This window comes from Psittacula echo, assembly GCF_963264785.1.
Source record: "Psittacula echo genome assembly, chromosome: 3".
NCBI classification, from domain to species: Eukaryota; Metazoa; Chordata; class Aves; order Psittaciformes; family Psittacidae; genus Psittacula; species Psittacula echo.
Window position 1 is genome coordinate 71,944,039 of NC_137736.1, and position 21,253 is coordinate 71,965,291.

Below are 21,253 nucleotides of genomic sequence, written 5' to 3' on the forward strand. Positions count from 1 at the left end.
TTAAAAATTAAAATGAAAATCTCATAGGCAAAGCACCATAGAAGGCTGCTTGGACTGAAGAAAGGAAAGCAAGTGCTTCAACTCTGTTCAGAAGAGAGCCCTCTGCCTCTCTTCTACTTTTTTTTTTCAGTGTTATTGAGGTCTTTTAACACAAATGATATATTTCAGCCATTTCTTTCTCATATAAGGCCATTTCCTAGTTCTCTGGACTCACCATGATGAACTATGTCCTACCACTTGCAAGTATTTTCATGGAATAGGTATTTCTCTCACAGTCTTATGGAGAAGAAACTTTAGGACTTCCTCAATGTTCCATAGCTACTTAGCTGGTTTCTTTGTGCAAGTTGATGACGAAGCCACGTCCTTTGTATATTGCTATTCAATTAGGATAATGAATGCAAGACCCAAATGACTATGCTAGGACTGTGCAAACATGGTGGTGACCTGTGTACCAGAATGCATCACCTAGACAGAACAGAGGAATTACTAATGTTTCAGCTGTGTAAGAAGGAACTGAGATGCACCAAAATTTAAAAGACATTTCCGTGCAGAAAGTGTATGCTAGAAGCACAACTTCTATTTGACTATTTGATCCTACCTAGTGCTTTGCCACCTTGTGGTTCTCTCTCTGACTAGTTTGTCCCTCTGTGGGATTAAATGCTGCCTCCCGAGTTTCATCCTTGTAGGTGCAGATCAGCAAGGGGGACTTAGAAGAGTTCTCATCACAATTCACAGATTTCTCACGGTGAGTTCAGACCCGATGGTGTAAGTGCTCTGAACTGCACCTAGCTCCAGGCTCTCCCCCTCTGCATAATCATCTGCATCACATCCTACAAATGAAAACCAGAGCATCCTTCAGATACCTAAGTCATTAAACAGTTGGTTACAACCATATGAAATCCTTCAGGAGCTGCAGGAATTCCCCTATAGTCCGAAGTCTGGGATTTGGGGTGTTCCTCCCCCTGTAGTCCTCACTTCCAAAGCATCCCTGCACCAGTGTCTACTCTTTTCTTGAATACGGGATGTCCAACACAGCCTTTTGATTTGAACTCAGCTCCCACTCCACAAGTCATTTTTATTTTACTGGGATACCAGTGAAGCTGTAGCTCAGTAACTGACATTAAGAGGAACTTTTAACACCTCAACAGCAAATAGAGGAGAGTGTTTCCCATTAGCGGCTGAGGAAGTAGTGCTCCTGTAACTTCAGCCTTGAAAGCTAATGAAGCTCAGATTGTGGCCGTGGCCTTTGATGTAAAGATGCCTGAGGTCAGTGCAGCTTTCAGAGGTGCCAGTGCTATGCTATGTCACCGTGTTCGTCTGGGTGAAGGTCCAATAACTCTAATCCTGTAATCATGTTTCTGTAAGCAACAGCGTTTATTGTGCAGATAGTGGGGGATAGTTGCAGTGGTAACTACATCAGGGATACGCTATAGAGGAGAAGCTAATCCAGCCCTGTAATACCATTTGCAGCAGAGGAAGTTACAGCCAACCACGTCAGTAAATGAGTAGCAAAATATTGGAATCAGTTTAGGGAGTGAGTGTGGGAATACAAATGCCTTGCTTGGCCATCTAATCCAAATCCCTGCCAGTACCCTCATTCTGTTAGGGGAGTGATGTTAACACACTGGCAAAAGTCAGGGAATTCAAAGCTGTGCCTTGACACTCCATCTTTGGCTCCCACTAATACGCAGTGGGGTAAAAGCACTTGCTGATGAGTTTGGCACCGTTAGTTTTGAATTTAATTCCTTCTCTTAGGTTGTTTCACAACCTCAGGCCACATGCTATGTATTTTATGTCTTCTAACGTAGGCTGTTGTCTTCCAGGTATATGTGTATTGTTAGAAAAACACGATAGCTTATTCCACTCTAGTGGGGGAAAATACACATACACGTGTAAATATGGTTCATCCAGGAGATGAGGAGAGCATCTAACAAGCTGTTCTGCTGTATTAATGAATATGTGCATAGACATTCCTGTTATTTTATTTTGTACTCAACCCTGTCATAGATAAATCTCTTTTTATGTGTATCTTACTAAACAGAACTCTTTTATATTATAGAAGTACTAGGTATTAAAACAAACTCCCTCACTATTTTAAGAAGGAGAAACGAACGGGAGCACTTTATGCCCCTTTTCTATGTGGATATCTCCAGCTTTGGTGGGGGTTCTGTGTGCAAAATTAGTCATGAAGAATCAGCTCTATATTTCAAGGAATAAAAACAATGTTTGTTTAAAGAAAATCTAATGGCAAGCTGTGGACTTCAGTTGTACTACACACAAATGCACACAAACACACATATAGACAAATGTGTAACATGTATGCATGCATACATATTAAAAAAAAAAATACACAGAAACGTATTTCCTTTAGCTCAGTGCCTGAAAGTTCATTTGTGGGCATCCTGTTTCTTGATATATTATTTGTAAACAGAGGGCCAGGGGACTGGAGTATTTTCTTGACTTCAATGGATGATGAGGCCTCAAGCTGTGAACTCAGATTGGGACCTCTAAGTATCCTGCTGCTACCTAACAGCTTGCTGAAAAATGACATAATTTGTGACATCAGCAATATGCTGCTTTAATAGAGGTTTGTAAAATGGTTTCCACCCTTGTGTGTCAAGACAAAAGCATCTATCCTTACAAAACCCGAGGTGGCCCCCTCCTGTATTCCTCACACACCTCGCAGCCTTTGTACTTCTTAGGTATATATTGCCATAAAGTCCTGATAACTCGAAGAGTGGTAGGAAATCGGTAATATCCACACGCGAACTCCTGCCCCATCGATGCCAGGGAAGATGTCAGTTTTCCGAAGAACGGTGGCTGCCAGCGGGAGGCTCAGCAATGCAGATTTTAATGCGGAGATTTAATTTCAAATACAATTCACAGTTTGTACACGGCTGAAAAATGTTTATTGCCACCTGGATGTCCAGGACACTTTTGGATGAAATAAATTTCAATTTGGACAATGCCTCATCATTTCAATTGATGCCTTTAAAATGTTTCACAGCTCTGTAAACAAGATGTTTCAGACTATTCAACTATAACAGCAGAGAATGCACCACTTTAAAAATCACCCAAAATACTACCAAAACCACCCCAACAGCCTCGGATAACAGGACACTAGTCTGAAATTGGTTCAAATGTGAGAATTGCAATGATTTTTGCAAATGTTCTCTTCTATAATACAATGAGAAAAATTATTTGCCTCTTGGAACTGATATTGCATCTGGGGGAAATTTATTTTAAAATAAGATGCACGCTTTAAAAAAAAAATGGTTTTAAAGGATATAAACCTTGTCAGAACCCGAGCAGCAGCAGGAGTAGTGTGCCTTAACATGACAGAGCTGGTTCTCTGGATTCATTGCTGTGCCTCTGATACATGAAACTAAATCAGTACCTGTTAGGAAACATACCTTGGGAGTCACAACTGCTCAGTTACACCTTTAGCATCTACTGGGCTTTCTGGCTGGAATAGGGGTTGACGCACCTATGGGAGAAGGCTCTTTACACACAGCTTCTTATAAATGATAGGGGAGAGTGCCTCAGGAGACAGATCGTCTCTGCAAGTGAATGCATGGCGGATGAAGGAGGGTACCTCTCTGTTCAGAAGACCATCCCCCCTGGTTTTCCAGCCCACCATAATTGGGTATCTTTGCTTCCTGAGGCAAAGGTGCACTAAGTTAAGAAGAACATGGAAGAAGTCAGGAAGGCTCCATGAAAATATAAAGACTTTTTCATCTCTCTAAATAGCAGTGTTGCAAGCCTTCCTGATGGGGGGGGATAGGGGGAGTGAGTTTCCTATTCTTTGCTTGTTCCTCTTTCTCCCCTTTTTTGTTGCATCTCTGTACATTTTATAGCATTAAAAAAATGCTGTAGCATAAAAAAATGACTAGAAAAGACATCAGGGTTCACCTAGACTACCCCCCTCATGAAGGCCCTGTAGCAGATGCTTACCTAGCCTGCTCTAAAGAAACCTCATCTTTTTCCTTTAGACTTATCTCATGGTGCAATTAGATACCTGTTTTGTTTTACAAAATAATGAAGATGTTCACACTTCCCTTTGCTGCAAATTAAACTGATTTCCGCCTTTCCTTTTGCCTACGAATGCCAAGAAGAATGGGTGACTCCACTGCAGAATATGAGAGGATGGGCATGCATCTGCCCTCTCTATCCCCATCCCTCAGTCATTTCTCAGCCAGACTCCACCATTACTTCCCTACCTCTCAGGCTGCATCTCTGCTAACATTTGCTCTGCAACTTCTGGTCCATGCCTGTCTACTTCTTATAGTTGTCTCTTCGTTCAGGTTGGTGACTGGATGCACCAGAGAAGTAGCATTAGGGCTTCCACATACAGCTCCAGAGAAAAATCACCTTACATGAGCTTTTACTATGGAAGAGATGGTTATCAGATATTCTAAAGCCAAATGGGAGATGTGCATTGAGGGGAAGCTGTAGAGGCAGAACTCAGTGGGTTTTGACAGCTCCTCCCCAAATGTCATCGGGAACCTCAGGGATGCGAAGATGATCACATTGAACCAGCAGTGCAGTTGGTGGGCTTCAGCCCTGTCTTTATGTTTGTGGTAACAGAAACAAAATACGTTGTAGAAGCACAAAACAATTTCTGCTTTTGCCCGTAACAGTGACTAATAACTAACTTCAGATCTTGTGATTTCTGGCCCCACTTTCTGTGCACTGGCTGTGGCAGGAGGGAAAGCCATGGCTTCTATTTTCATACTTGGTTCTCACATGAAATAGTGGGGGGAGGAGAAGAGGAGGGGGAAAGATGCAGCTGCAAAAACAGTCAGTGAAACATAAAAATCCCCATTGTTTTGTTGTAGTTCTCAGTGCCCTTCAACTTCTGGGCACAGACAAGGCCTCCTCCTGCTCAGGTTCAATACGCAGGGGAGCCTTGGGGCTCAGAGCTCCCTCACTACTTTCCCTAAGCCTCGCTGTCAATTGTGCTTTTGTTCATGGAAAGAAAAATAGCCCAATGCATACTAATTTATAGCCAGGGAAGCAATTAAAAAAAAGTTTATTATCCTTTCCCCCCCGCCTCTCAAATGGAGTGTTACAGCAGCAGGGATTTTTGGTAAACTTGACACAAACTGATGTCAGTAATGGAGGTGCAAGGCCAGGAACCAAGCATAGATCTTTACATCTCCCCTCCACGTGAAATGGGACAGCCTTCCAATTTTCTCTGTCTGCCTATAGTCGGGAACATGCGTGCTTCAGGAGAAGCTAGGCACAAAGACACACTTATTTTCCTTGGCTTTGATAGCAGACGTGCACTGTACACATTGCCCTCACATACTCACTCTTACAAATGCTAGTTAATCATTAAAGAAATAAATGTCTAATAGAGCTACAATGTAGAGACAAATTTAAGTTTATTACTGAACTTACTGCGTGCCTTTTTCTTTAAATCTGGCATATCCTTAGTATCAGAGTATTAGACACCAAATAATCCGTATGAAGTCAGCTAATCCAGTTCACCTCTGGATTTTGTAACTCCTTGGAAAATCTTAGACCTGCACCAGTAGATATTTCGCCTTTAGTACAGGACTGGCCTTTTCTTTCAGGAGGAGCTGTTTTTTCAAAACTGACTCTGAAGGAAGTAATAGATGTCTCTAGCTACTATGTATTTTAAGTAGTCTCTGAGTAAAGTGTCATGATGCAGAGCTGAAAGTGCCTGAATGCTTTCAAAGGAACAGGTAGGCTTCTGTGAGTACCCCAGCAGTCGTGCAAGTGCTGAGGTCGAGACGTGACAGTGACAGGCAGCCTCTGCAGGGTGAGCTCCTTCTGGGGCATCTCATGGGCAGAAAGCACAGCTCTTCCATGCACTCTGAGTACCACAGACCTGGGGGACCTTCTTTCAGCACTTTAAAGTAAAACACAAGCCCTCCCCCGGCAGCCGAAATGTTGATGATTGAAGAGGATAGCAGTGATTTTGTTCACTGTACAGCTCTTGCACATCTTCTGCTGCTGGTTTCTCCCTCACTGGCAAGTACTTAATTCTGTATTATCCAACCACAGGCCTCTGGGTGGCAAAACTGGAGACAGAGCTGTTAGTGATGGTCAGATTTGCAGCAACACATGTACTACCGACTGCGTGAGCTGTATTTTTACACAGGGCAGGACATGCAGGTTAACATAAAGCATTTCCAGTGACATCCCACAGTGTACCAGACCTGCATAAACACTGTTGAATATCAGGGACTACTGACTACTGTAAAAGCAATCCAGGAATGAAGCCAGGTATCAGGAAGTCTAGACCAGGTCTTTCCAGCAGCATAAACGTGTGTCCCATAAATTCTAGGCTATTGCAGGCATGTCTCACACAGGGACAAGGTTTGAATCTTTAGCAAGCTTCACTTTGGAAAATTCCTAATTGATGCATGTGCTTGATACCACAATAACATTAGCAATGGTAGCAGAAATGGGAATAAAATTATAAGCTATGTGGAGTCACACTTTAAATTAAAGCATTCCAAGAAGGTAGCAGAGGCATTTAGCACTCTTCCTTCTCACCAGGATGATCAGGTTCAAATGATGCCAGCAGGCAGTGAGCACCTACAACATCTTTAGGAATAAGGCTTCCTGCATTTCTGAAGACAGCACCTTATGGTGCTATTGGCTTTGTTGTTACAGATTCAGGAGCTTCAGATTCAATTTGTGAAGAAATAACTCCAGACATAGTGAGGATATCTGATCTCTCTCCTGCTTGTTGTATGGCTACATGCAGGACATTTCCACTTTGCATCCCATTTACTGCACCCCTGGCGGGGGGAGGCAGGGGGGGAAGCCTCACCTCCTGTTCCCAGTGAGGGAAACTCACTGCCAGTATCAGAGAGGCCTGGGATGCATTGAGGGGACAAGGAGACCCAGTTGAGACCGTGAAGGGGAAGGAAGTGTGATGGAAACGGAAGGCACTGATTTCTTTGCCGGTCCTTGCAGGCACCACTGATGCCAGGCTGATGTCTGTGTGCCTTTGCAGGTGGCCTTTCCACAGGTTCCGGCTGAAAGGGTGCTCTGTGGGCATGGGGGCAGCTGGAGGAGACCATTCTGGTGGTCGAGTAAGGTCTGTGATTAAGGCACTCTTTCCTCCTTTTCCCTTCTCTCTTCCTCCTTCCCCGTGGTGCTCAGGACTCCTGGCAGCAGCCCAAGAAGGCAAGGGGTTGTCCTGGTCCCTGAGGTGACAAGGGGTGCCCTCCATTCACCGATCTATCCACCCATCAAGTCCCCGTGGTGGTGTGGGGCACTGGGGAGTCCCCTCCTGCTACTCTGGGAACTGCTGGCAGCTTGGCAGCTTCTCCACTCCAAGAGAGGGTGACCCTCCTCTCCCATCAGTCAAACGCCAGCACCCCAAAACGGCCCACAGCCCTCCCTGACCCGGGACTCCCCTCTGCGGGGTTGCACAGGGAAAAATAGAAAATAATACGCTGCCCTCAGGGGCGGTTATTCCCTTCTCCTCCTCTTCTTTATCTTTAAAATAGCAGTTAAAAAATAGCTGTGTCCCGGGACTTTGCCAGTCCCTGAACCTGAGGGAAATGAAGGTGGGAGAAGAGGGTTGGGGCGATGGGACGGTTGAAATGTGGTAAAAAAATAAGTTTTCTTTCTTTCTTCTTTTTTTTTTTTTTTTTAATTTTAATTCTCTCCCCCCCCCCCCCCCAATTTGAAATCAGAAATCACTGCCTGAGGAGCAGATATTCCGTTTTATTGGCTCGCAAAAGGGGGAAAAAAAAAAAAAAAAAAGAAGTTTTCAAAGCTTAATTTCCACCAGGTACATTTATTTTCCGTTGAAAGCAGAATTAAAACAATACGCGCGAGTAGGTACCTATTAAACCTAAGCCACCTTTGGCTGTTAATCACGGGAGAAAAGGATTAGGAACGTCAGCAAAGGAGCACTGCGTTTTGAACGTCGAACCCCAGATTTCAGGAAGAGTCAGCTCGGGGGTGGACTGAAGCAGCCCAAGAAACAAGGAGGGATCCTTAATAAGAGTTAAAATTCAGTGTCGGGTTACTTCTCGATATTGCAGGGAACATGCCGTTCCTGGGAGGGATTTGTGGTTGTGAAATGCATCCCTTTGCTAAAATACCGTTTGATGTTTGTATCGGAGAGGAAACCAAACAATCTTTTCCTTTCAAGCCCCGATTTCAAAACAAAACCAAAAGAAAAAGAAACGGAAAAAAAGCTTCACAAACCCCAACAACAACCAAAAATCCCTCTACATTTCAAACTGCAGCTTTGAACAGCTTTCCTGGCGGTATTTTCTTCCAATCTCACATGCGGAGCGTCCCTGTGTTCCCGAGTTCTCCCTGCCCTCCCTTCCCCCGTTTCTGCTGCTTGGATGGTAGGTTCAGAAGCAAACGCTCTGCTAAATAATTGCTAGAATTTTGGAGGGAAAAAAAAAAAAAAAAAAAGAAAAAGAAAAAAAAAGGGAGAGAGGGCAGAAAAAAAAAAAAAAAGAAAAAAAAAAAAAGAAGACGAGAAAATTCGCACCAGCATTCAGGTGCTAACCTACTTATTTGAAAGTAATTTCTTTTCCATTTTGCCCGTTTTCCGCCTCTAAAACAGAACGCTGAAAGAAAGAATAAGTGCTTTAGCATTTCAGTGTTGTGCTCTGGTAATTACTTTTTTCACTTTTCCCCTAAGTTCCACGGTGAAAACCTCACAGGGGGGTCTTTGCTGTGGCAGGGCTACAGTTCCCAATCCCGAGCGCAAGATCTGCAATTACAAACCCATTCGGTGCCCTTCCCTATCATTAATATGCACAAAATCCTGCTGCTAATCTTATAATCTGTTTTGTTTCATCAATTGCTTGCCTAGCACCAGGCGGGAAAGGAAAAGAAGGGAAGAAAGAGAAAGAAAGAGAAAGAAAGAGGTGAAGAATAAAGCCGTGGGGGGAAAAAAAAAAGAAAAAAAAAAAAAAGGAAAAAAAAAAAAAAAGAAAAAGGAAAGCTTCCTAAAGTAAACGAAAAAAACAAATAAATTGGATTTTAATTTTTATAAAGCAGAAATCTGTACACGGAAGCAGGACTTTTCGCTGGGGGAGGGGGTATCAGGGAAATCTAGGGAGAAATCCGAATATATCCAACATTTTCTTTGCATATTCGATTTCCCCGCGGCCGGGTCACAAAGTTCCCCGCGCAGCTCCGCAGACTGCGGAGGTTGCGCGTCAGCACCTCGGGAGAGCTCATTCATGTCACTGCTGTTTCTCGGACGGTTTAAGGAGGGAAAGGAGGCGCCGGGCGGGGTTCGGGCTCCTCCGCCGCCTCCCGCGCTGCCCTCCGCTGCCGCGCAGCTCCCGCGCGCTTCTCACGCGTGGGCATGCAGACTGCAGTGCGGCAATGAAGACATTCATTTCACTGAAATCCTCTCCTTCTTCTTCCTCCCATACCCCCGGGGCTGTATTAAGGGAATAAACCAATCTACGCCACACGGGTTCCTATTGAGATTAATGACAAAATTATGCAATAAAACCAAAATAAATTAAAAAAATCCAACCCCAAAATCTCATATATCTTCTTCTCCGTGCCCTGCGCCAGGCCTCGCCTCCTCCTTGCCTCGCACCTGATGATTTATTAACGCAATCTGTGGGGATAAGTACACATGTGCCCCACTCCGGCTTGTCCCAGCTCATCTTCTAAAGTAATTGTTTCTCATTAGTTCTGATAATGTTTTAATAGCGTTACCCATAATTTACTCAGCCAAGAATTAATAACGGAGGGTGCACGGGGAGGGGTGGGAGTGGGGGAAGGGGCAATAGAACCAGGTAGTCTTTAATCAGATTAGCCTGGAGGTCCCCGCGCTGGAAGGGATCACCCGGCGGGGCGCCCTCGGACAGGACCCTTTGGCGGGGGGGCGATTCGGGGTGTTGGGAGGTGTCGGTCCGCGCCGCTCACCCCCAAAACCCCGCGGAGGGTCCATGGTGTGCTGGCGGGGGGTGCTCTGCAGCTGCTCCATCGGTACTGTCCTCTCTGGGCGGCCCCGGGAGCACTCTCCCCTTCACCCCGGGGCTTCCCCTCCACCTTTCCCCGGGCTCCCTCTCCTTGGTGCTTCCTGGTCGGTGGTTTGGGTGCTCCCCCCACCCGCCCGCCTCTTCTTCCCTTTCTCCTTCTTTCCTCTCTTCTTAATTAAACCCAAAATAACCCAAAAATGTTTAAAAGTGCTGCTCGGAGATGGAGGTGAAACACGCTAAGCGAGCAGATGGGAGGAATGAGCCACTCTGACTCCCTACATAAAATGGCCATGGAGGCGGTAAAAAATGAAACTAAAAAACAACTGTTTTCTATTTACAAATTTAAATAAACAGAACAGCCTTCCCCGCGGTGTTTGTCTAAGTGCAGCAGCGTTGCTGCTGTGTAGGTCATGAAAAGGTTGGTGCATAGTTTAAAACTTCCCATTCTGTTAATTTCTTAAAGAACAGTCGTTCATGGTCTGAGTACAAAAGCTCATGATTTAATGAGGAACAGAAACAAAATCTCTGATTGTTGGTGTTTCAAACTTCATTGGAGTCCTCTGGCAACCACAAGTTGATCCTCTGCAGCTTCAATACCCTTTAGCCCTCCATATAAGAGTACATGCTGAATAGAGGACAATGCCTGGTTGTTATGTTTATTTACCCTTACTACAAGCTGGGTTAACCTCTTCAAAACAGCTTTACTAAGCCCGTTAACCACACGGCCCACATGATCTGTAGCCGTATCCCTAATGTGATGTAAATCTGACTAGAGACCATATGCACAAGTTCTGCTGCATTGTGTTTCCGAAAACTACAAGTTTATTGCTGTCCAACCCTTCCCAGGCTGGACGCTTCCAGGAGGAAACGCTTTGAATAGCAACCACTTAAAAAAAGGGAAGAAAGTCAAGAGTCCCGTGTTGTCGGAGCAGTATTTTTAATGGGTGTTGAACATTTACAGAAGGGGGGGAGGAGAGGGAAGGGAAGGGATGCGAAGCCTGCAGAGAGTAATGATTTTCATCTAGATTATTTCAACCAGTCCGTAATTATTCAAAGCTTTGCCCTTTCTGCCAGGAGTTCTGCGCTGGAGCGGGAAGAATTGTACATACAAATAGAAGTGATTGACCCGGTTTTCGTCTGCTTTTTTTCAACAGAGCTCATAGCTTATGTTTTGCCTTTCTCCTTCAGTGAAGTCATTGTCCCATATTTGTAGTAATTATCATGATGTCATACAGTTGGTGATGCAACTTCGTTGTAGGTTATGAGTAGTACATGGGCTGTGCAGAAGTGAGCAGTGGTTTGAGTTGAGAAAACAGTTTTAGCAATTAGCAGTTCTGGCAAGCAGACTATGACAGATCTGCAAAATGGAAATGAATTTCTGCTTAAGCTTGACATCTTTAATTTTTTTTTACCCCCCCCAAGTATTATGTTCATCTTTTAAAACAGCTACTGGGGCCCCATGGCGAGAGCTTCATTTACCAGCTCATTTTTTCTTGATGGCTGTGGCAAGCGTAACAATGTTCTGTGCCTGCTTCAGTAATGGCATGTCGATCATGCTTCCGTGGAAAGTAAATGCTCCCTGGAAAAGAGAGAATGTAAACTTCCTGAGAGGACCTCTAGAAATTGTAGGTGGCTTGTCTTTTTCTTTAAAAACACATTTGTTCGCCAAGACACATCAGCTCCCACAGGAATCCTGAACAAGTTTTACAGGACAAACTAACCGAGATGGGCCAAATGCATTTAAAGAAATGCAGTGGGCACCGAGTGCTCCACAGAGGAGGAAAAAGAGGGAGAAAAGAGAAGCCCAGTGTGCAGCCTGCTTGTTTTGGCCTCTCTAGCTGGCAGACATCAAGAGGCAGCGAGGCCATGCATGCCAGCTGAAAGTCTGGCAGACCTTGCGCCTGGGGCTTAGCTCTGCTCCCCACATCTAGTATGACCACCCTCCAGTGCTAGGGCTGTGCTTCTGAGAGGTGGAAGGAAGACTTCCTGACTTGGGGATGGGCTGAGTCTCCGTCAGGTCTCTGGTGCTAAAGACAAGCTGGGCCTGTGCTTAGAGACAGTGGCTGGGGTGAAAGCTGGAAAAACCTAAGTGGCTGGTGTGATAATATTGCCCAAATCTGCTCTGGAGCCAAGGTAAAGCACACCTGAGCACTGTATATAGGGTATCTCCTCAAGTGGATGCAAAACTAGCCAGTGTGGCTTAGTGGTGGCTATCTGAGAGCCAGGGCAGGTTTCAGAAATCACTTGGTATTTCTGGGGATTTTGTGTTAGCACCATGGTAAGAAGCTTAAAATAATTAACTATGAATCACAGCTAAATCTTAAACAGAAGACACATGTTCTAGAAAGGGCTGAACCTGGCTTGTTCTTTTGGATGCTTTAATCCACACCTATGTTGCTGAGGTAGGATTCTGAAGTTTAAAACTGCGCATCAAGACATGCCAAAGTTCAGTGGGCAGAAAAATATCCCAACATCTTATTTGTAATTCTGACAGTACTGGACTCAGAATTGAAAGCTTGGCCGCAGTGTTGCTGAGGGTGTCTGTGAAGCACTGTGCACCCTTTTAATGTCCTGCTGCAATTGATACAGGATCACAGGCTGGCCTTAGATTTGACAGTGAGCAAGGCCAACCAAGAACAGGGTAAAAGCGATAGTGGCATGTGTGACCACGTATGCATAGCGAGAGAAATGCAGAGGAGAGCAAGACGTTTCTTGTTTACTGGTTTTCATTTAAGGCTCAATAATCATTAGAGGATTCCAGTGAGTAAAGTGAAAATAAAACCCAAATTTACAACAATATTTAGGAAATGTGTTGCTCCAGTGACATATCTCGCTTGACTGAAGCAGTATTAATTAAATACTAAATCACACTCTAGAACGGTTAAGACAAAAATCCACCTTAAACAGTAATCTAGTACAAATCAATATTGCTGCATCTAAGAACATGCTGTATTAAAGCCATTAAAAACCTCATAGTTAAAACTATTATTTTATTCGAAGTAGGATTTCCTACTACAGCTCACACTATTTTAGGTGGGTTTGGGAATAACGGACTGGCAGATACTCAAGGGTAGATGCTTCAACTCAAATTTCTTGTTTACAGAGCAACCAATCAACCCTACATTATTACCCAACAACAACATTAATACAATTATTACTATTATTATTCATAATAATACACCAGTTTTTATCTTAGCTACATCTCACCCATTTTCGCCTATACTTTTAAACCTTTAAAGAAAATGCAGCCACAAGCGATGCAATTCATTAGCTATTGTGAAAATAAATTTGGACATAAGTAAACATTTTATGACATGGGACTTCTTCAGACTAATTCAGGTCTATGCAGTGATCTCAAAGAGCAAGATTCATTTTTTTCACTGTAAGAAAAGCATGTTTTAATTGTGCCTATTTTTCTATAGGCATTCAGTCAAATAACAGCTATTGCTTGAAAGAGAAATTTGCATGTGGGGTGACAGTGATAGCAGAGATATGTTAGGGTCTGGAATTATCCTTCCTAGGTCTGTGATATGGCTGATTTAGGAGCACAGTTGTCCTAAGTACCTGCAATAGTTTGCAGAAAGAGCTGGGTGCTGAGCAATGGCAATTCTCATTGCTGGTGGTCTGAATCATGACTGGGAGGGTCTTATCGCTCCTACTGACTGTATACGGGATGCTCTAAAGTCAGGTACCTCTGCAGGTGCCTAAATTGGAGCATGATGAATCTAGGTCAGAATGTCTTTTTAGAAAGCAGGAGTTAATTAAGCAGCATGCCTGTCCTCTCTTCATTAAAATAACATGTTCAGAAAGGAAACCAGGATAATAGTACTATGTGTTAGTGTGTGTGTGGACACACGAGCACTGAACCACTTGAGATCTGTCATATGTTCTCTTCTTGTCAGCATGCAGCTGTAGTTTGGGTTGCTAGGAATCTGAATTCTTGAAGGAAAAAATGCTTTTTTGTTTCCTAACACCAAAGAGCAACACGAAGAAGTTGGCTTCTCTGCCTGTTCACTCTGAGGCTTATTTTCTCCCTGCTAATTTGCAGCGTTGAGCTAAAGTCCAGAAAAAGAAATGGATTTTAATGCCATTGAATATACTTTATTCACTGCCTCTCTTTCCACCCACAGGTTCCAACAGATAGGAAATACCAGTAATTATAGCTTTGTCCTCATGCTCTTTTTTTGAATTCTGCTAGATGAAATTTGCCTTTAACATTCTTTGGATTTTTCTCACATGAATATAAAGAAAACAGGACTTTCTATAAACACCATTTGCTTTGATAGCATTAATCTGGGGATTAATTTAGTCATAGACCTAAATTTTCTTTTTGGCTAATTTTCTCAATAATCTCATGCTTCCAGCCTATACTTGGACTTCCAGTAGTTCAGCTATGGGACTGGGGCTCTGTTCCTAAGGATGATTGCAGTGTGGGTTTGCATCCATTGTTTTTGGTGGCTGTGGTTCTCACTCACCATGTAACCATATAAATCATTCAGAGGGAGCCTTTTCAGAAACCTGTAAAAGGACCTGAGCTCCAGGTGAGTCAAATGAGTCAGACCTGCCCTGGGAAGAGACAGATCTTCCAGGTAAAGGCTGATGGAGTTGCTGGGGGAAGCAGCAGCCAGGGGTCAGAACCGCAGCTGATGGGTGCAGCCTTTGGGAGATGATGCACGGGTGCAAAATCTCAGCTGGGATGAGAAGTGAGGGAATAGAGGACAACTGTGGCATTTACAGAACACAGGGGTTTGTATTTGCACGGCCTTTGGCTTCCCTCAGCCTGATGGCTGTATGCCGCTGTCAGGGAGCAATCAAGGAAGAAAGTGAACAGGCAGCATTTCCCATTTGGGTCATCATGCAGACTAGCTAAGAGTCCTTCCCAGTTGACTGACGAGGAAAGACTCAAAGGTGTTTTCTTCTGGAAAGCTCTGTGAGAGCAGAGCAACAAGAGGAACATAGACCCATCCAGCTTCTCTTCTCTCTGCCTGGTTATTGCAGCTGCCCACAAAGCTCACCAAGTAATTATTTCCCCATCTCCATCTCTTGTATCAGACCACCTTCTCTAGGCTGAATGGTGCAGGACCAGTACTGTGCAATTTGATGCATCCCCCAGGAACCATGTAGTACGTGAACGCGACAAATCCACAATGACATTTAATGTTCTGTTAAAAGAGTAGTAACATTTTAAAAAACATAACAGCTATTTATGCAAGATGCAGGCCATGCTGGGTAAAGTCTTAACAGCTCTACTTTGAATTTCAATATATCCTAAAGTGCTTTGAGAACGGAACAGAGAAGGCTTTTGGCAAATAAAGAAAACAGCTGGAAGGGAATTAAAATTATAGAAAACTGCTAGGATTTTTTTGTGGGTTTTGGGGTTCTTTTTTTTTTATTTTTTTTTAATTTTTTTTCCACAAGGGAATGGTAAAAAATTATAGCAACGGAAAAAAGAAAATTGAGCATGGTCAGCCCTGAGTGATAGACAGATCTAGCCTACAGACAGGAGATACTGTAAGGCAGAGTTGATAGAAAATAGTGATTTTCACAGGCCAGCAGCTGAAGACATAAGCTGATGAAAAAGAGGGCAAATGGTGTTGTGCAGTAAGAATAACTAATGCAGTGAATTTCCAGGTAGCTGTGGAGAGACCAAAGAGGTACAGAACTAAACTTTGTAACACATCAGTTTGGCACATCTTATGCTTGTACCTTATGAACCTTCTTTTGGCTAAACGCAGACACTACCAAAACCAATGCAGATTTAGCCAAGTTCAACATGTAATCGAGGGCTCTTCTTTGATAACTTAGAACACAACTCTGGCCATGTGTTGCCATAGATCTTGAACACGGCTCTTGTCATCTCTATATATCATCCTTAAAGATTTCCTTTACCTATAAGAAACACATGTATCAAGTTGCAGAAAGAGTCTAAGTGTTGGTCTATTATTTGCCATGGCCGAAACATGAACATGTTAATGCAGTGTTCCCAGGAACATGAAGACCTCCTCTTTTTGTGTGTGTCTATGCGTGGCAGCACCCAGGAACATTTGATCTGTGAAACTTTTGGGAGTAGTTAAGAACTTGGTAAATCTATTTGATCGTCTCATAAACCGAGAGTATACACACACATACACACATACACACACATATATATATATATATTTTCTTTTTTTTTCTCCTGGCAAACATTATTTTACCTTTCTAGAAGTTAAATGGATGGGATTCAGTGTCCATAATTTCTATGTCATCTGAGGATTGATATGTTCTGGTGGAACCAGGAAAGAGGAAGAAATGATACAGGCAATTCTCTTGCTAGTGTTTCTCATGTGTGGTAAAATTGTATTCGTTTTAACTACAACAGGAGATGGACAGGATCACAGATGAGGTACCCTTTATGTTTTTACAGATCAGGGAAAGTAAATTTTCACACTTCTTCATCTGTCCTGAAACCCTTTTATATAATATACAATGTTATGTGGGGTTTTACTCCCATCAGCTTTTGTCTCCATATGTACCACTGGGTTAACAAGAGAAACAAGCTATCATGATACAGAATGTTTAGGCACCTCATAGTTATGTGACACAATTCTCTCTGAGCTGTGGATTAAAGGATATGAGTTAATTAAAGTAAATAATAATTGTTCTGGGACATGTGGGACAGTGATCAGATGAGCTAGTCCCCTTGGGCTGACAAGATGGAAGAATTGGATGTATTCTTGCATCTGGGAATGCTTGCGGCTTTTTCCTCAACATTTGCTCCATCTGTGGTTATCTGTGCCTCTATCTGCATCCATACTAATGACTGCAATGAACTCTCTAAGAGGGCTACTGAAGACCCTTAGTTCTCTAGACCACAGAAATCTATTAATCACCTGCATTGGTACTGAATGTGAGGATTTGCTTTCCTAAGGCGTAGCAAGTATATGCATTTTGAAGTACCAGTTAAGTCCTGTAAATTCCAAAAAGCCTACCTGCTTCCTGTTTGAAGGCAGATGTGATTCCAAACATGAGCACTGGTTGTGAGAACTCTGTGCTCTGTTTTGGGAACCAATGCTGTCATTATTAATTACCTCAATCATTGGCAAGCCCTTGTTAATAAACCTTTGATTTGATGCCCTATGATGTTCTATGAGATCTCATCGTACATGTAGCCAAAAACTTTCAACTCCCACGTGACAGTGGCCAGGATTTTCATAAAAATATATTTATAAAGATTACATTAACCCTATGGCTTGTCTACAATAGAAAGAAAAACATAATTTGTCTTGCATCAGATGAAAGAACATAGCCAATAGCGCTATCTTCATTTGTTGTGCGTGTCAACGGATAGGCTGTCCTGGGCCACTACATAGGGACACCCAAATTTTTCAAAAGCAGTTCACTTTGGAAATCTAGTCAGGAAATTCAGATGGCAGGCTTGGAGGTGCAAGGGTGAGTAGGTAAGGCTTTGGCATGGGGTACCTGGGGCAGTGAGAGAAAAGGAAAAGCAAGCTAAGGTCATGTGCCCTGAAACTGCAACAAGGACAAGAAAGCACCTGTTACTGAATTTTGAACAAAGTACAGGCCTAAGATAAGGGTTATCTAATGTTTATGGAATTGCCAAAAACTCTCTGGCACTAGTTAGATGATTGTTGCTCAGAAGACAAGCAAACTCATGAGTGAGGACAGGTCCTTAGATGGCACTCTGTAGTCACAGGGTTAGACATACTGCCCTGCTGATGAAGACCTGGTTTTCTTCAGTTACTTCTCTGAACAGTTTAGCCAGCAATACTTTCATTTGCAAACCAAATCCCTGCAATGAGTGTGTGGCAGTCTGGTTATTTCCTTCTCCTACTTCTGCGAGAATGTGCATCTAGGACCTAGGGGAAATGGTCATAGAGGCACCAGTGAGGCTGCCACCCGTCTCCACCTCCTTCATCATTAGGAGATTTCATGAATGAAACAGAGCTCCCACACTGCTCTGATAACGCAGGCCAGTGGCTGTGTGTGAATACAGCCATTGTCTAAATAAATAATTATGTAAGAAACTCCCTTCCAACCCCTGTGATCTGTACTAGCATCCACAGGCAGATGCCAGGCTAAAAGGACACAAGCAAAATCGGTAATGCCAGTTAGCCAATGCAAACTTTGTGTACCTTCCAAAGGGGAAACACAGAACCCATATAGACAAGCATCTTCAAGTTCAAGGATGCAAGAAATCTTTGATCCAGAGTTGCCCGAGAAACATTAATTCTTTCTAATGGTAATTCAGTGGCTCACCCACTTCTAAAGCCCAAAGGTCTAGTTATGACTTTTTGGAGACCACAAAAATATGTTGAATAAACCCACTAAAATCTGCTTAAGTCTGAGAATATTATCTCTAATCCTGCACAATATTAACTGTTACAAGCAAATAAGAGTGTTGTGTTCTGGAGGAAGGACAGATTTGCTCTTCTGAAGAGGGAAGGAAGCAGGTGGATAGCAAAGGGGCCCCCTAAAACGCGTGGCATTCAGGCAGATAATTCCCCTTGGATTAATGAAAACACTCATTGTTTAAGAGACCCCCTGCAGAGGAAATTTGGAAATCTTTGCCTTGGGCCTTAAAAAGAAAGCTTGGATTTGCTTACAGGTAATGAACAAAACAGGAGAGAGTCCTGGTCGCAGCAAATGGCATTGGGTCTGTGCCTGGGGAAGGAGTAATTATCCTGACTACAAAGGAATGACTTTCTCTTGAAACAGAAGGTTGAAGCCATATTTTTTGGGAAGTCAAGAGTAGGAAATAAGCTGGCAGCTGTGATGGTGCTGAATGCAGGTTTAATTATTTTTTTTCTTCTGCAAGTTGTAGCCAAAGTGCCGTCATAAAGAGCTGGGTCATGATTCCACCTTTTAGTGATGAACTTCCAAAGGTTAGTGAGCTGCTAGGAGATGTTCGATGATATCTGCGTCAACTGAGCACATTTTTCAGGCTATGACAAAATAATGTCTCACTATCTTCTCTGCTCAGGCCTGTCCCGCCTCCAGCTCAGGTTGACACACAACTGTGGCCTTCTTTTACATCTCTGCAGTATGTAGGAAATGCCCAAATAACTAATGCAGTCACATATGACAGACTAAAGACTTCATAGAGAGCAAGTTACACGAATAGAGCTTTCTGGGTTACGTATTTCTGTACCTTCTCCTTTGAACCTGTTGACAATCGCCACTCTTCTGTAGCAACATTATGGGAGGAAAGACAGTTATATACAAAATCTTTGGGGAAAATAAATTATCCTTGAAAAGGTTTTTCAAAAAATGTATTTTTGGTAAGAGGAGATGCTCTTGTGGGTCTCTGTGATCTGTTGAAAGAAGGGATTGATGGGAGTGAATTCTGTAAATTATCAATACCAGGAAGCTTCTGAAGCCATTTTGTTGATATGAAGAAAACATTAAGTATCACTATCTTTTGTTTCTTTCCACCACTGTAAACTTCCACCAGAGTAGAAATAGTTAGTGCAGAGGATAAATCAGTTTGTAATGCCAGAAGCAGGCCTATTTCTATGAGGCAGGCTTCTACCTCTAGGAGCGGATAGAAGGACACAAACAGTCAAGAACGAAAGAGCAACAACCTCATGAAAAAGAGATTAATTTTTACCTCAAATAACTCCCTAGCAGCAGTGCAAGAACTCTGACAGAAAAAGACACTTTCTAAAGCTCAACAGGTAGGAAGGACTTTGTGATCCCTCAAGTCCACAGTGGGGCAGGAAAGACGAAGAACAAGGACCTACAAGGTCCTTTACTTCTCCTCACCTGACATTATAATCCCCAGCCCATGGATAAGGGTCCTGCCCTGCTATGTGAGCTAAAAAAGCTGTTTTTACCTTTTACAGCCCCCCAAGCTGCCTGAACCACTAGGCACAGCCATTTTGGCAGGGATGGGCCCAGGGATCCTGTGTGGTCCAGCTTCAGAAACTCCTTCAGGACACCAAAGTCTCTACCACCTCTCACTGAGCAACCAACCTTTATAAGAGCCCTGAATGAAGAGCAGACATGAGGGTTTTTTACTGCTGTCTTTACATTTTCTTTATTTTCCTTCTCATTGTGGTTGTTGCCTTCCTGTGCACTCCTTTAGAAAAGGAAAGAATTAAATTAAAGAAAATGGAGAAAGTCCTAGAAATCAGGAATATTCTTTATTGGTTTCCATCCTCTGTCTCATAATGTATTGGGAACGGAAGAATCCTAGAGAGCACACTTGCTGCTGCCAAGCAAATCTTTATTTTATAGCACAAAAGCAGCTTCCTGGACAAACATCCTATCCAACCATGCATTTTTTTCCCCCTAGTGAGCATCATGGTTATTATATGGAAAAATGAAAAGTAACTAATATTAAGATTTCAGTATCCTCAGACGCCCTTAATTAAGTCATTTAGAATTAACTTGGGGCTTATAGTCATGGAAGCAATTTGTTAAATATAGACTAGAAAATTTCATCTGGAAGTAAATGACTACAGGAGACACAAAAGGCATTTGACACTGTAAAATACAACAGAGGAGAGAAAAGTAATAACAGTGAAACTCGTTCTGTCAACAAGGATGGAATTGCCAGTATTTTTGTATTTTGTATTACTTCTAATTTCAGATTCATTTTCTGAATAGGATTGAACAGCCATTTTTTACTGCGATTCTCTATTTCAGCTGACAGAGCTTTAGCAGAGAGCTTCTCCATGTCCCTGAAAAAGCCAGCCAGCACAGAGAGGAGTGAAAAGGCAGCAAAACCGCTGCTACTTAAATTAACTGAAACAGTATTTTGGGTGTACAGGCTTCTGAATTCCCTCAGTAAGCCTTAAAAAGAGCCATCTGGTTAGAACATTACATCTCTGTTTAGATCCTGCTTTGGAAATTGAAACGAGGCTCTTGAGCACTTGTTAATGCTTTTTAAAGGGGGATTTGGAAGGTGAGTAGTTGCCTTGATGGGTTGCTTTGTGTGGAGCAGGTTTTGGCAGGACAGTGGGCAGGCAGGTGTCTGCAGCAATGGGTCTCCCCACCCCATGCTTGCAAAAAAGCATTGCTTGCATTGGGAGCATGCTGGCACGGCATGGCCCTTCCAAAAACAAGGGCATTCACCCTGTCTTAGCCAATCCCTGCATGCACCTCTGTGAGCCGACAAGGATAAGGGGGTTGTACCTTGCTGAGGAGAAACCCAGAGAGGTGCCAACCCACACCTGTGCAGGGCCCATGTCCCCTGGGTCAGGAGCTGCCTCCTCCAGAAGCTACTTCCAGGTGGAAAGGCTATGGAGGGGCACAGCATCCATCCTTCTGCTCCCAGCTCACGGAGAAGCTTC

At 43.2% G+C, this 21,253-nt stretch overlaps 1 protein-coding gene across 1 annotated transcript in view; it reads right to left on the reverse strand.

Annotated features, from left to right (window-relative positions):
• Positions 1 to 11,442: 11,442 nt before the first annotated feature.
• The window catches only part of CLYBL (citramalyl-CoA lyase), a gene marked incomplete at both ends in the record, with an annotated part of 168,442 nt that continues 158,631 nt past the window's right edge, over positions 11,443 to 21,253 (reverse strand). Inside the window, one exon of the mRNA XM_080612030.1 lies at positions 11,443 to 11,538. Within this exon, the coding sequence (XP_080468156.1) occupies positions 11,443 to 11,538 (96 nt within the window). The remainder of the gene's footprint in view (positions 11,539 to 21,253) is intronic.